Below are 15239 nucleotides of genomic sequence, written 5' to 3'. Positions count from 1 at the left end.
CCACTACTTCAATGGGGGCCAGTTCAACCACTATAGCAGACACATGCATCCAACCAGATATACAGAGACATACAGACCAAGACACACAGAACCAGACTCACGGAAGAACAAGACACACACAGCAACTAAACAGAGAGAACAACACACACAGAACGAGACATACACAAAAAAACATACACAACAACAAGACATTCACAACGACAAGACAAACACAACAAGACACACACAACAAGAAGAAATACAGGACAACACGGCACACAGAACAATACATACACAAGCACCAGTCATACAAAACGAAACATCGTTTTGAGAGTCCTACTCGAGGAGGTTGTTTGATTGAATCTCTCTATGCTCGCCCACAACTCACACCACTCAGGCAAGAGGAATGGACACAAACGTCCATGAATCACCGCGCCAGGTGTCCCAGCCTGCAATGCATCTCATCGATACCGAGAACACAGCGCTGATGTGTGAGGTGGAGGGTTGGGGGGGAGGGGGAGGGGCTGGTGGAAACAGCTGCGGTACCGGCTTATGGACGCGGATTTGAGAGGTTTGGACGTGCACGATGGAGGGAAATGACTGTGAGCGATAGTAAAAAAAAAAAACAATACTTTATCCCCACAAGATGGTGAGGCTGACAGAGGCCTGCCACCCCCATCCTGTAACTGACGAGCCAGAGTCTACCGGGTCAATAGGACGAATACGGTCTGCTCAGTTTTAAACAAGACTTCCGACTGCTGAGGATAGTGTTGCTAGACGAGACTCGAAGCAGGGGGTTAAGGGCCATGTGAATGGAACCATGCCGCGAAACAACCGTCATCTAATTAGACTCCTCATGTTTACGGCTGTCCGGCTTTCCCCAGGACCAATTTGAGGCTTCTTTACGCTCTTCCTCCAGCGAGAGGGTCGTACCTTGGCGGCCAGGCGTTTGACGGCCTCCTCCTTGTGTCTCTGGACCTCGGGGGTCCCGGGGCAGCTGGTGGCGCCGGCGGGGTTCCTCAGGGTGTTGGTCGCGCTGGGCGGGGGGGTGGGCTGTGGCGGCTGGCTGAGGGGGAGCTCGGTGCCGGGGCCGGCGTCTCCTCCACCTCCTCCTCCTCCTCCTCCTCCTCCTCCTCCTCCGCCTAAGAGGCAGACAGAGAGATGGAGACGTGGATAAGCAGCGCGTGGCTGGTGAGCTCCTCTCCTCAGGCTGTTCATCCCGGGGGGGAACCCGGCACTGATGAGAGGAGGAACTGTGAGAGGGAGCTCGTGGAGGGGGGAGAGTGAGGAGCAGATGACTAGCATCAGGTGACCCAGATAGGGGGGCACCTTTTACTCACCGCGTTGCTCTTAATGCACTTTCCCCCGCTCGGATGAATGAGGTGTTATTTCTTACAGTCCCTCAGCATTATGTTAAATATTAACAGGCGCGTTCGTAGTGAAGTGATACCATAGATGGGTAACAATAACGAGGCAGAACATTTTTATGATTCATACTTATATTTGATGAGGGGGAGAGAGAGAGAAAGAGAGAGATATAGAGAGAGATCTAGAGAGAGAGGGCGAGAGAGAGGGCGAGAGAGAGAGAGAGAGAGAGAGAGAGAGAGAGAGAGAGAGAGAGAGAGAGAGAGAGAGAGAGAGAGACACAGAAAGAGATAGAGAGAGAGGGAAAGAGAGGGAAAGAGAGAGAGAGAGAGAGAGAGAGAGAGAGAGAGAGAGAGAGAGAGAGAGAGAGACAAAGGGAGGGAGAGAGAGAGAGAGAGAGGGCGAGAGAGAAAGACAGAAAGAGAGAAAGAGAAAGAGAGAGACACAGAAAGAGATAGAGAGATAGGAGAGAAAGACAGAAAGGGTGAAAGAGAAAAAGAAAGAGAGAGAGGGAGAGAGAGCAAGACAGAACGAAAGAGAGATAGATAGAGAAAACAGAAAGAGAGAGAGAAAGAGAGACAGAAAGAGAGACATAAAGAGAAAGAGAGAGCGAGAGAGGGAGAGAGCGTACTCTTGGGTGAGGCCGAGGGGCTGTTGGAGGCGATCTGTCTCATGCGTCCCCCGTGGCAGCTCAGCGCCACCAGGCGCGAGACGATGGCCGTCTTGCCGTAGCCCACGCTGCCGACCACCACGGCGCCACGGCCCTCCGATGCGCCCCCGGCCTTCAGGAGGTCCTCCAGCCGCTGGAACAGCCAGTCGCGGCCCACGAACACAGAGTCCATGGTGATGCTGGGCACCTCGAACAGCAGCGGCTTCAGCATGATGTCGGCGGGCTTATAGGGCGCCAGGCGGACTGCGGGAACATCAGAGGGCGTCGATGACACACTGCCGGCGACTGATGCGTCTCGACATGTCAGAACACTGAAGACGTCATTGACATGTATACGGATTGGAATAAGTCTCCCCGGCTCTCTAACGAAGGCGCGTTATTAGTCTTCTCCCCCGCGTCGTTCAGAGCTCCGCGTTTCACCTGTTTTCTGACGAAAAGAGCCCGCCGACGAGATGATGCAATAAGTACACAACACTAGACAGCCCTCGGGCTAGGAACTTTGAAGCTGTGTCTAGACAAACCCAAGCTTGCCTCCTTTTTTCTTTCTTTTTTTGTACGTATTCTCTTTCTTGTCACAATGCCAGGGCTGCTCAGCTGATCGTTTGCTTGATTGCATTTCGAAGGGGGAGAGACGAGCAGAAACCAAAAGGGGTTATAAGGTTGTCTCGGCTGATTAAACTGGTAATCCCGAAAACATTTTGTTTTTAAACGGGACTTTACTTCAATGGGAAATAGTATCATCTGTGGAACATATTGCCTTGTCTGATTGTTGGGAGGTTCTTTCATTCATTGAGCGGGTTCACCCAGACGTGCTGTTCATACTGAATGTTCCCGTTTGGATGATAGGATTGTTTATTTGCTATTCTTCCACACAGTGATGGGAATACATCATTCCTGGGGTGGATTCTTTTCTGCTTTTTACCGGCAATGGTGGACATGTCAGTACTAATATAAACTATCTTATAAACAGTCAATAAATAACACACAAACAATAAAAGCAATTAAATTGAAGACTTTTTCTGTGTAAAAGCATCAAATAAGATCATATTCCAGACTGACACATTCCTGGGTCAGTCCATACACTGGGCCGTGTATTGTTCTAGTAGATACATGCTGTGGACCAGAATTATAGAAAATCATCAAAGTGTGGATTCAAACAAAGTGAAGTACATGGTTTGGATGGAGAACTCTCCCCTTCATTAAACCAACTTGTGTCCAACTCATGCCCTATTAACCCGTAACTGATTCGACTCTTTCCACTTATTCATTTATATAATTCCATGGGATGCGAAATGCAGACTTTTGTACCAAAACAAAAACGTCTGCTTACTATTAAAATAGAGGGAAAAAATACTGCTGAGGATAACTTGAGCTTAGTCTTGTTTACATCCCCGGGGGAAGACTTAGACCATGCTAACACCCTGCTAACACCATGCTGACAACCTAGCCTCCTCGACGAGCCGGGAGGAACGAATAGGGTTAAAGTGTTTGAGTTCCTAATGCGTTTACATTTAATTATTCATGTTCCCATTCGGCGGCGACTCTGTGGGATTCCCCTCAGTGGGCCCGGAGGCTTGTAGAAACTACTTAAGAGAGCATTAGGCACGATTGTATTTTTCAAATGTAATTTTACACAGATTATTACTAAATAACTAAATTCAAAGTAATTGCAGAGTTAGTTTCTTCTTTATTGGAAACGTTATAACGGCTGCGAATGGGATTGGATCTAGTCTGGGTGGGGGGCGAGAACGGTTCTCCAGCTGTATGTGAGCAGATAAACCAGGGGCTAGTTTATCCTTCCAGTCCAGCTCGTCACCCTGTGGTCGCGATGCTGCCGCCTCCCTCTACCTGTCTCCGCTAAACACAATTTCCCCGGAGCTGAGATTGTAAAAGGCGGGACGGACACAACAAAATTACAACCGGAAAAAAAAAATCGACACCGATTCGAGACGCCGCGATTCGGCTGGGAACCGATCACCCGCAATTAGAGTGCAACACAGCCGCACACGCGCACTGCACAGCTAGCTCCTCGCGGCTCCGGCGTTGCTCGTCAACACAGAAAGGCGTTATGTAAACGAGGGGCTACCTTTGGCGTCCTGGGGGGGGCGCCCCCCTGTGTTGTGCCAGGGCAGGCGGATGGAGGTCCGCAAGGGGGCGTTGCGCTGCTCGTCCAGGAAGTTCAGGTCCTCCAGTTTGGTGGAGCTGGTGGCTGGAGAGAGAGAGAGAGAGAGAGAGAGAGAGAGAGAGAGAGAGAGAGAGAGAGAGAGAGAGAGAGAGAGAGAGAGAGAGAGAGAGAGAGAGAGAGCATGAGGATGGGTGGGGGGATGGTATCGTGGTGTTACGGGTTTCATCCTCAATGTCCACAGCCTAACCTGACGGTGTCCTTGTGCCAAACGCCTGACCCCTTCCTAGTCCTTAATGACACGTGTTTTGACAACACACGTCAGCGATTTCGCATATAAAACTCTATCGTAGATATTAAGGACAAAGAGTGAGGAACGGATTCGGAGTCATTGGTTGAGCAGAAGATAAATAGCGATATTATGTAGTATAGATGGCAGCACCACCCAAACCAGCAGAATGACCATCACAGCCCCTCCATGCAGACAGACGACATCGTAAGACCAGAGGTGATGCGATTCTTACGAGCTTTGGCATTTTGTTCGGGCCTAGAATAGACACAGATACAAATAAAACGACTGATTCCTCGTCAACTAAGACAATCAGGTGGCCAGACGAGAACATTGGTTTCTTATAATACTTAGTAATCCTAAAACGTCAATGAAAGCCTTGATTTAAGAAACCACCTGTGAAGACAAAGCAGAACCTAAGTTATGAGTATTTTCAGTTTGCTCCGTCGGTTTGGAGCCGTGAAATTATTAGTTAGAATCAAGCCGCCGACTGCTTAGTATTGAAGTGGTGTTATTTTAAAGGCAAACAGAAAAACAGGCCACGTAATAACCCTCTAAATAAGCAGGGAACAAGGCTAGAATTCATCAGTAAGACACAGTAAAACAGCATTCAAGATGTATACAGAGAGAGGCACATAGAGATGGATGGAAAAAGGTTTATGGAGGTAGAGAAAGAGGTATAGAGGTATATAGAGAGGTATAGCGAGGAATGTATAGAGGTATACAGAGAGAGGCATATAGAGATGGATAGAAAGAGGTGTAGAGCCTAGGTACAGAAAGAGGTATATAGAGAGGTAAAGAGAGGTTAATAGAGAAGTATAGAGAGGTATATATAGAGGTATACACAGAGAGGCATTTATAGATGGATAGAAAAAGGCATAAAGAGGTATATATAGGGGTATAGAGAGATAAATAGAGGTATAGAGAGGTATATAGAGAGGTATAGCGAGATATATAGAAAAAGGTATATATAGGTATTTAGAGGTATAAAAAGAGATGTAGAGAGGTATAAAGAGGTGTATTTAGAGATATAGAGAGGAATGTAAAAGCATATAGCCGTATAAAGAAGTTCATAGAGGTGTCTAGAGGTACATAGGGAGACAACAATACCATCACCATGGAGACCAGCTCTCCCTGATGAAGAGGAGAATAAACACGCCTTTACACTTTGTGCTCAGCCGAGCCGTCGAGGGTGCTTCTTCCTTTCTCTTCCCCCATCCCTCTCCTCCTCTTCCTCCTACCTTCCCCATCCCCACCATCGACACAAAAATAAACTCCCCTACTTATAAACACACACGCACACTCGCACTCACACACTCAGCCCAGGTGCAGAGCACTCCAGAACAAGCCCCCATCATCCTCGTGTCCTCTTAGCACCAGGGGCTGAGCCCAGCAGCTCAGGCCCAGGACCGGAGCCCCGTGGCCGGCAGCTGTTGTACAGACCCCCCCTGCCTGATCTCCCGGTATGGAGGACAGGGGACGCAGGCAGGAAGACAGACAGGTAGGCAGGCAGAGAGGTTAGGCAGGCAGACAGGCAGAGAGGTAGGCTGGCAGGCAGAGAGGTTAGGCAGGTAGGCAGGCAGAGATGCAGGCACACAGACAGCCCGGCAGGGGTTAGGGTGCTGGATCTGGATCTGTGCTGAGTGCCCCCCAGTGCTGAACAGGCTCAGTGGGGGGGGGGGCCCTGGTTCTCCAGCCATGAGGCCCACTGGCAGCATCACCTGGGGTCTGACGGCTCACTGGCCTGCTGCTGACACATCCAACACATCTACATGAAGGCACTCACACACACATGCACACACATAGACAGACACACACACACACACACACACACACACACACACACACACACATAGACAGACACACACACACCCACACACACACACACACACACAGACAGACACACACACACGCGCGCGCGGAGACAGACACACACTCACAAACACAGCTACTAACAGATAGCTTACCCACACCCACACCAACCCACAGCCACACACACACACACACACACGCACACACACACACGCACACACACACACACACACACACACACATACAGATAGTGCACCCACACCCACACACTCACACAGCCGCACACAGATAGAAACACACACACACACAAACACATAACCGCAGAAACACACACAGACCCAGACACACACATACATTTTGGAAAGCTTGCTGCGGATTGAAGAGAGGCAGAGGGAAAAGGAAAATGGAAAAGGGAGAGAATGTGGTGTCTTTGGAGCGGCAGTTAGCTGCATGGGCGGCCAGAAAGCAGAAATCAATGATACTCCCTCTGAGATGAGGGAGAGAGGGAGAGAGACGGACCGAGGGAGAGAGAGAGAGAGAGAATGAGAGAGAGTCAGAGTGAGATGGAGATGAAGGGAGAAAGAGACAGATGGATGAAAAGAGGGAGAGAGAGAGAGGGACAGGGAGAGATAAGAGAGAGAGGTTGAGAGAGAAGATGAGAGAGAGTGAGAGAGTAAAAGAGAGAGGGATTAAGAGAGACAGATGGATAAGGGAGGGACAGACAGGCCGACAGACAGAGTGTCTCCATGCTATGTGTTGGGCTTCATGTGGTTCCTCGTTATGAGCAGAGGGGGCGTGAGAGAGTGTTTCAGACTGAGAGGAAATTATGACTTAAAACATGAATCACATGCAGTTATTCAGTTTTATTCATAGTGCTCGATTCAGACATTCGGGGAGAAAGACAAAAAAGATTCCTCCACGAATAACTCTATGCAACAAGGCATTTCTCAGACTCAACTTCAGATTCGGAAAACTTTCTGAAACAAATGTGTTACTGTGCATAACCTAAAAGGTCACTGCTGCGCGTCAGACAGCCAAGAGGGACCCTTTGAGATCAATGCTACGGATACAGATCACTCACTGGAGCCTTAGATAGGCAGCATTTCTCTCTTCACAACGCCTTCCCCCTGCAGCAGCAACTTCCAAAACACAACATGCAAACACTTTGAGGGATCTTACTCGCTTCTTTCACAAACCACGTTTATTCCAAAGCTTCCCCACAGGGTGCTTCCATGTCATCTCCCCCCCCCCCCCCCTCTCTCCCCCTCCTCTCCCTTCTACCTCTATACTCTCTACCTCTCTCCCCTCCCCCCTCTATTCCCCCCATCCTCTCACCATCCTCCTTACCCCTCTCTCCCCACTCCCCCACTATTCTCCCCCATCCTATCTACCTCTCTCCCCATCCCCTCCCCTACCTCTCTCTACTTCTCTCCACCTCTCTCTCTCTCCTCGCCAGTCAATCCCTCTGTATTCTCCCAGCTCGCCGTCTCCCAGATACTGCTTTAATATGATACCTCGCAGCTTGCGTGACTTTGAAGCTGCACACGTGACACATTGTGTTCTGGTGAAAATATTTCTTTCTTCCTCTTTGGCAGGTCTGCCCTTTGAATTCTTCTGTTCTGTGTCTCCCGTGATGGAGTGGCGGGGGGGGATCTAATGCCTCCGCTCCAAGAGCCTGACCACGCCTCTCTTCCTGCCTGCTTTACCGCAGCCTGGGCTTGGGTAAAGCAGGCAGGGAGAGAGGCGTGCAAAACACACAAAAGCACACGCAAACAGGCGCGCAAACAAACACACACACACAGGCGCGCAAACAGTCACACGCACGCAAACACACACAGGCTCAAACACACTCCTACACACATACACACACACACAGGCGCAAACACACACACACACACGCACACAAACACACACAGGCGCAAACACACTTATACGTGACGCACACAAACACAAGCGTAAACACACATACCCACACTCATACACACGCGCACGCAAACACACACAGGCGCAAACATACACACACACTCATGCACAGATCTTTTGTGTGTGTGTGTGTGGATGCGTTATACACAGGCGCAAACACACTCATACACACATACGCACACACACAGGCGCAAACACACACACACACACACACTCATACACACACAAACACACACGCACCCACACGCACATGCACACACAGGATTTAGCTTGATGACATCATCTCCGTGTCACACTCCACTTTTCATCGCCGCAACTCCAATAAACCTCATCGTAAACTTCAACCCATCGTTGATACTGTTCCATTGCAGTCGTTGGATACAGCTGTTACAGACTGGTCAGACCGCTCATAATGCTGATAGTAGATACAGCTGTTATAGAACGGCCCCGTTCGCTCTGAAGACCAGAGCCATACCAGCTCCCGGTACACCAGCCTACAGCTGGCTTGGTCTCCAGCCAGGTCAGACTCGGTGAGGCTGCTCTGAAGACCAGAGCCATACCAGCTCCCGGTACACCAGCCTACAGCTGGCTTGGTCTCCAGCCAGGTCAGACTCGGTGAGGCTGCTCTGAAGACCAGAGCCATACCAGCTCCCGGTACACCAGCCTACAGCTGGCTTGGTCTCCAGCCAGGTCAGACTCGGAGAGGCTGCTCTGAAGACCAGAGCCATACCAGCTCACGGTACACCACATCCGCCTACATCTGGGTGGGTCTGCAGCCAGGTCAGACGGTGAAGCTGCCCTGCAGTACAAACTGCTGTAGCAGTCCAGAAGAGGTTCTGATCCATGTCTCCCCTAAAATAAGTTAAGAGCTTCTCAGTGTGAAGGGATCTCTGATGTGAGGCTGCATTGCAGAGAGAGAGTCGATCACAGCAAACGAATGCTGTGCGAAAAAACGAAACGCTCCTTCCGCCACCTGCTCCTGTTCCCGGCGTAAAGACTCCCTCCCAGACCAACTCAGTCTGTCAGCCTCGCCTGCCTGGCTGGCGAACACAACCTCAGAATCTGGTTGGCCTGCATGCACAATGGGCAGGTTGCCACGGTAACGCAAGGTAAGGAGAGGTGCTCAGCTCGGAGCTCGGTTGTTTGTACACATTCACTGAGTTTTGAATTGAAAATTAATATGCCAAAAAAAAAGGAGAAGAGAGATTTAGAACGGAGGGAGCAAACAAAGATAATTACTGTTTTAAAAAGCGAACACCTGGAGGCTTGCTTAGAGAGAATCAAATGTTAAGAGCATTCTCTAATTCTCAAACGATGTGGGGGCTATTTGCTGGGACTGAACGTGACTGAGCGTGGATGTACTTCCACTTATATGTTTTATCTTAAAAGCCTTTCAAAACAACCAAAGCAAAGTAGTCTTTGTTGCACATTAGAAAATGTGATTGCGTAGAGAGAAGCTCCAAATGTCACATCTGCAAGCACAGCATGTCTGGACGGTATAATGTAAGCCCTAGCAAGTCTGCAAAACCCTAATTACACCACACTGGAGATTTGTGTCACAAAAGTTTGTAGGTTTGCCACAGGGGAAACAAACCAAACGCAACCTTAATCACTGGAATGCATATCTCGTCATATTTCCTCCTACCTTCTCCCATCCCCTCCTACCGCCTTCTATACCCCCCTATCTCGTCTTACCTCCTCCATCTCCTCCTCCAGCTCCTCCTACCTCCTCCCATCTCCTCCTACGCCCTCCTCCCTCCTCCAAGCTCCCACAATCTTCTCCCACCAATTCGTATCTCCATCTCCTTCTACCTCCGGTTTGCTCCTCCGTTCTTCTCCTACCTCCTCCCTCAATGTCCTCCTGTGGCTCTCGGCAGCGAACAGCTGGGGGTCATGCAGGGCTTTAGGTTACGTTCTAATCTTTGAGTTGGCGGCGGTGAGACCCTGAAGGACATGGCAGCAAACAGAACAGCTTCAAAACCGTCCTCCACGAGCCAAGCTACGGCGCTGGGGGGCTTGGGAGAACTAGACTAGGCACGCTGCTATGATAACATCAAGGCTAAATGAAGACAACACCATTAGCAACACCATCTATCCTATGCAGTAAAGTCACGTCATCTGGTTGACGAAGAGGAGCGCTGAGATATTCCTGCCGGGAGCAGATTCGCGGCTGCTGAATACAGGAGATCTTACACTGTGGGGTGTGCGGTGCTGTCCGTCAACCTCAGCCAGATGGCGAGCGGCGACAGGCAGCAGATAGCGGGCACACTGTGCCCCAGACGCAGAGCTCTTGGCTGCTTCTCGACAACTTCTGTTCCCTCAAATAGAGAGGAGAGGATCGATCTCTCTGCAGGAATCTTTATCACACTCCTGCTGTGACCTTCAGGCACTGACAACTCTCAGAGAATGGCCGGTATCTACGCGACCTTTCCGGAGAGCCCAGTGGATGAATGGCGCCGAGCTGTCAATCAGGGCCTCTTATTTTGTTCTCCGGGCTAGAGTCGAACGGTTTCGTCACACACACCCAAAGACAAAAGGAGACTCAATAGATGACATATGCTCCCGGAGACAAAAACACAATCAGGCGGGCGCGCCTGCAAACACTGTTTTTTTTACGAAAGCCAGTAATTACAGCGGGCCGTATTGTCTCACAGAGAAGGTTAACATTAACACACACATCATCAACCAGTCTTTTCGTAGTATCTCTCTCTCTCTCTCTCTCTCTCTCTCTCTCTCTCTCTCTCTCTCTCTCTCTCTCTCTCTCTCTCTCTCTCTCTCTCTCTCTCTCTCTCTCTCTCTCTCTCTCTCTCTCTCTCTCTCTCTCTCCCTCTCTCTCTCTCCCCCCTCTCTCTCATCCAGTATTTCAAATAGATGATGCAGTCTTTTCTTTGACGTACAAATCGGTGAAACACTTGCCCATTGCTGAGTAGTAACTGCACCTGTTTCCCTGAGAACCAGGTGGGGATGTGACCTCACCTCCAAGTTTTACGACTCAGGTGTTGAGGAAACGCCTTACCTTGCAGCCAGCCCCTGAACGTTGGCAGAGAAACCAATGTACGCCCATAAATAACCCTGACAAAGTGGTTATCAGGCAGAAAAGTCAGAAGAAGATGGAGACGCATCAAAGCACTGGTTCCCACCATCAGGTATCACCAACCAGTAGAAAGCCTGACAGAACCAATACTTGCAGTCATAATGGACCTAACTCAAGCTGTTTGAGGAACCACTAGCAGTTCACGCTTGGATTTCAGGCACCGGCATTCCAGTGGCCGCACATAATGTGACCCTCTCTCCACAAACCTTTGTTATCTCATACTCAAATGGCTTGAAGGGAAAAGCCAAAAACAGTATCTGAAAACAGCAAGGGGGACAGCAAAGGAGGGGGGACACACGCGCAGCCTTTTGACGTTGTTTTTCAAAGAAAAAATGGAGCGGTCGTCAAAAGCCCTTGTTTGAAGAAGATGTTTTAACAGGAGTGATTTATGGCAGCCAAACAGAAAACAGTCACAGCATCCTGTATATCATCTCCGACAGCACAGGGCCCAGATAGGAGCCAAGTCCAGATAAAAAATGTGTTCCTCTCCTGCTCATACGTTGGTATTCATTCCACAGCGTATCCCCACTTTATATGCAGCGATAACATTTACATTTTGGCTATCGCTGCCTGCCCTGGACTTGTGTCAAACGTAATGCCTATTTCGTCTGGTCAAGGAACGGGAGACATGGTGTTTGTACTGAGAAAACCATCCGTCTTTTAAAAACTCTGCCGACTGGGGCTAAATTAACAATGGTGTCCTTGTGCTGAAAAGGTGCGATGAGAAGCAGCTAACATTGTTCTGTTTAAGTTAGCCGTAGCAGCAGACTGTGAGGAAAAGCAAAGCACTCTGGGTGTGTTAAATGGGGGGTTAGGCAAGGAGGAGGAGGAGGGGGAGGAGAAGGGGTAACTCTGCATCAGTCCTTGATGTAAGCAGACGCCTATTCTTAGAATATACAGAGAATAAAGATGTCGAGGTGTCCTGCCTCGCCGCGGGAGACCATCCAGTTTGAACATCAGTCCCGCCTCAGCTGAGGGGCCATTGATCTTCAGATGTGGTCGGAGCCTTATGTTGTTCAAACACCCCAGCCAATCAGATTAAAGAACTGAGCCCTCTCTGCTCTTGCCGAATACGGCGAGGAGTCGAGCAAGAACATATTCTCCTCAGAGGAGAGGCCCATGTGCAGATTTCTGCTTATCTTTATCATTATTCTGGTCTGTCTGTCTGGTAAAAAAAAATAAAATTGATTGCTCTGCAGATTGCGACACATTTCCTTTGGGCCTCTGTAGTTATTTCTATTCGATCAACTGTGGCGCTCCGTGTTCGTCACGAACCGATCCCTCGCCCGCGAGAGCTGATTGGTCCTTTGAGTTCCTCTGAGCTCGTTCTGAAGACGGACGCCGACATAAGTGGTAGCAGTGGGTAACTGTTACTGTAAAAAGAACGTTGTGATGATCACTGAATGTTCCGCTGGGATTCTGCCATCTCTGCCGTGTTTCTTTGTGCTCCGTGGTGAACAACACGCAATGGAATGTGACAGGAGTGGGATGAGAATGGAAATCTAAGAGAGGGACTCGGTGACCAAAGTAATGAAAGTTAGGAGTACACCCGCGGCATTTCGTTTTGTCCTCACTCCCCCTGCATGCCACTCGCTGGCTTGGCGATCGATAGGCCAAATCTGCAATGGTCTGGCGCTGGCATCCCGCCAGCCTTTGCGATGCGGCATTAAAAGCAGATGCCTGTTGTCAACGTCAACACCCCAACATTAGGCCTTGGTATTAACAATGGGTTGCCAGATTTCCAATTCCTTTCAAGCCCCTCCTGTGACAGGTGGGTGTGTCAACGGCGTTGGAAGTAGTCAGCGCAGATGCCGGCTCAATGCAGAGCTGCTTGAGACACACCGGCCAAGTCCTTCATAAGACGTGACTGTGTGTGCATGTATGAGTGTGAGTGTGTGTGTGTGTACATGAGAGAGACCCACAGTAGTGTGAAAGACACATCTGAGCAACATATGGACATTCCACATACATGGCGCTGGAATGTCGGAGGCCCGGCGACACAGTTGTTGACGGATGTGAGACAGGTGCTACCTACAAAGTAGACGTGAAGTACTTATCATACAGCACTAAGTCCTTAGTGTACTGCGCTATAAGTCCTCATTACACGGCACAATAAGTGCTTGTTAAACTGCACTATGACAAATTCACTCGCTGTGAAGGGGAGTTATGCGAGTGAATCTTTACGATAACACCACACAGTGGCAAGCTGGATGTGTGATGGAGTATCTTTGAAAAAATGCATCATCTTCTCCTTTAAGCGTCCACATAGGTGCTGGGAGGGGTTTGTCGCATCGGATCAGATCCAGTGCCAGCAATAGTAGAGGAAAGATGAAGAGCTGTGGGAACATTTTGTAATGGATTCATTCTTCAAACGGTTGATTGATGGGACGAATGTGCGGTGTGGGCACAAATGGAGTCTCTGCCGGAGAACAGGCATGAAATCAAGGAGAATGAATGAGCACGATTTGACTTTTTCCCTCAGAATAAACAACTATCAAGATTGGTCACGGCCAACCCCTGCAGGCCATAGCCATTTAAAACGCCCCAGGAGTTCAACCCACTGAGGGACTCTGATCCATCGGAGTTTCAACACTGGGACCCCAACAATACAATCAAACACACCCACCCACACACGCATACACACACGTCTCTCAGACATTACCAATCTTCATACACACACACACGCACACACACACACACACACCACAACACACACACACACACACACACACACACATGCATCTCTCTGAGATTACCTGTCTTCCTATACCCAACACACACACACACACACACACACACACACACACACACACACACACACACACACACACACACACACACACACACACACACACACACACACACTCACTCTGACACACACTTAGTCTGACTCTATTGACCGCCCTGGGCCACGGCTCACGTTATTCAGCCTCATTTATTTTTCGATATGAATCCATATATCTGCCTGGGGTTCCCTGAGGCCTCCTTCCTCTGTACTGCCCTCTCCGGGTCAGGAGATCCACAACAGAGAAGAAGAAGAACAGGGCGGGCCAATCTATAGAGCTGATGAGGAGGAATATGGGCTGTGTCTGTAGTCCAAGAGTATATAGGGAGAGAGAGAGAGAGAGAGAGAGAGAGAGAGAGAGAGAGAGAGAGAGAGAGAGAGAGAGAGAGAGAGAGAGAGAGAACTATGGAGAGAGAGAGAGAGAGAGAGAGAGAGAGAGAGAGAGAGAGAGAGAGAGAGAGAGAGAGAGAGAGAGAGAGAGAGAACTATGGAGAGAGAGAGAGAGAGAGAGAGAGAGAGAGAGAGAGAGAGAGAGAGAGAGAGAGAGAGAGAGAGAGAGAGAGAATAAGAGAAAGAGAAAGAGAGAAAGAGAGAAAGAGAAAGAGAAAGAGGGAAAGAGAAAGAGAGAAAGAGAAAAACAGATACCTAGATAGATGGATATAGATACCGGACGTACAAAACCGGCAACATATTGCTCTCTTCTGATCGTACTGGTCCTGAGGCGTGTTGGTTAGACACAAGAACACATGAACACATGAACACATGAAGTCATGCAGGCGACCCTACAGCCCTGGTGCCTGCCTGCTGCCGTGGCCAGCAGCAGACGGGCCGGAGTGCTGTTCTCATGTCCTCTCTGTCCTCCCTCAGCGCAGCGTCTGAGGTGTGGATCCTGCAGGACCCAGAGGGCAACGCTGCATAACTATGACATCATCCCACCACCTCTAGGAGCACACACACACTCACACACACACACACACACACACACACACACACACACACACACACACACACACACACACACACACACACACATACACGACACACACACCAAGGCATATACACCCTGCTGCTTATACACCAACACGTCCACACACCAATGTAGTTGATGGTTAATCACTAGGCCGCAACCGGGTAGTTAATGGTAAATCAACAAGCAGTAACTAAGTAGTTAATGGTTAATAAACCATTAGTAACCAGCTA

The 15239-nt window shown here is 49.4% G+C and overlaps 1 protein-coding gene across 4 annotated transcripts in view; it reads right to left on the bottom strand.

Moving 5' to 3' along the window:
• LOC115533321 (protein TANC1) overlaps positions 1–15239 on the bottom strand; it is a 134566-nt gene that overhangs the window by 34236 nt on the left and 85091 nt on the right. For 2 of the 4 annotated variants that reach the window (XM_030343774.1, XM_030343775.1), the window contains exons 8-10: positions 4101–4223; positions 1976–2257; positions 913–1121 (exon numbers count right to left, since the gene is read on the bottom strand). In XM_030343774.1, coding sequence (XP_030199634.1) covers positions 913–1121; positions 1976–2257; positions 4101–4223 — 614 coding nt within the window. The remainder of the gene's footprint in view (positions 1–912; positions 1122–1975; positions 2258–4100; positions 4224–15239) is intronic. The other 2 variants (XM_030343776.1, XM_030343777.1) reach the window with 2 other exon arrangements.

Source organism: Gadus morhua, chromosome 20 (genome assembly GCF_902167405.1).
Source record: "Gadus morhua chromosome 20, gadMor3.0, whole genome shotgun sequence".
NCBI classification, from domain to species: domain Eukaryota; kingdom Metazoa; phylum Chordata; class Actinopteri; order Gadiformes; family Gadidae; genus Gadus; species Gadus morhua.
The sequence above is the reverse complement of the archived record's forward strand: the minus strand, read 5'-3'. Positions and strand labels throughout refer to the sequence as shown.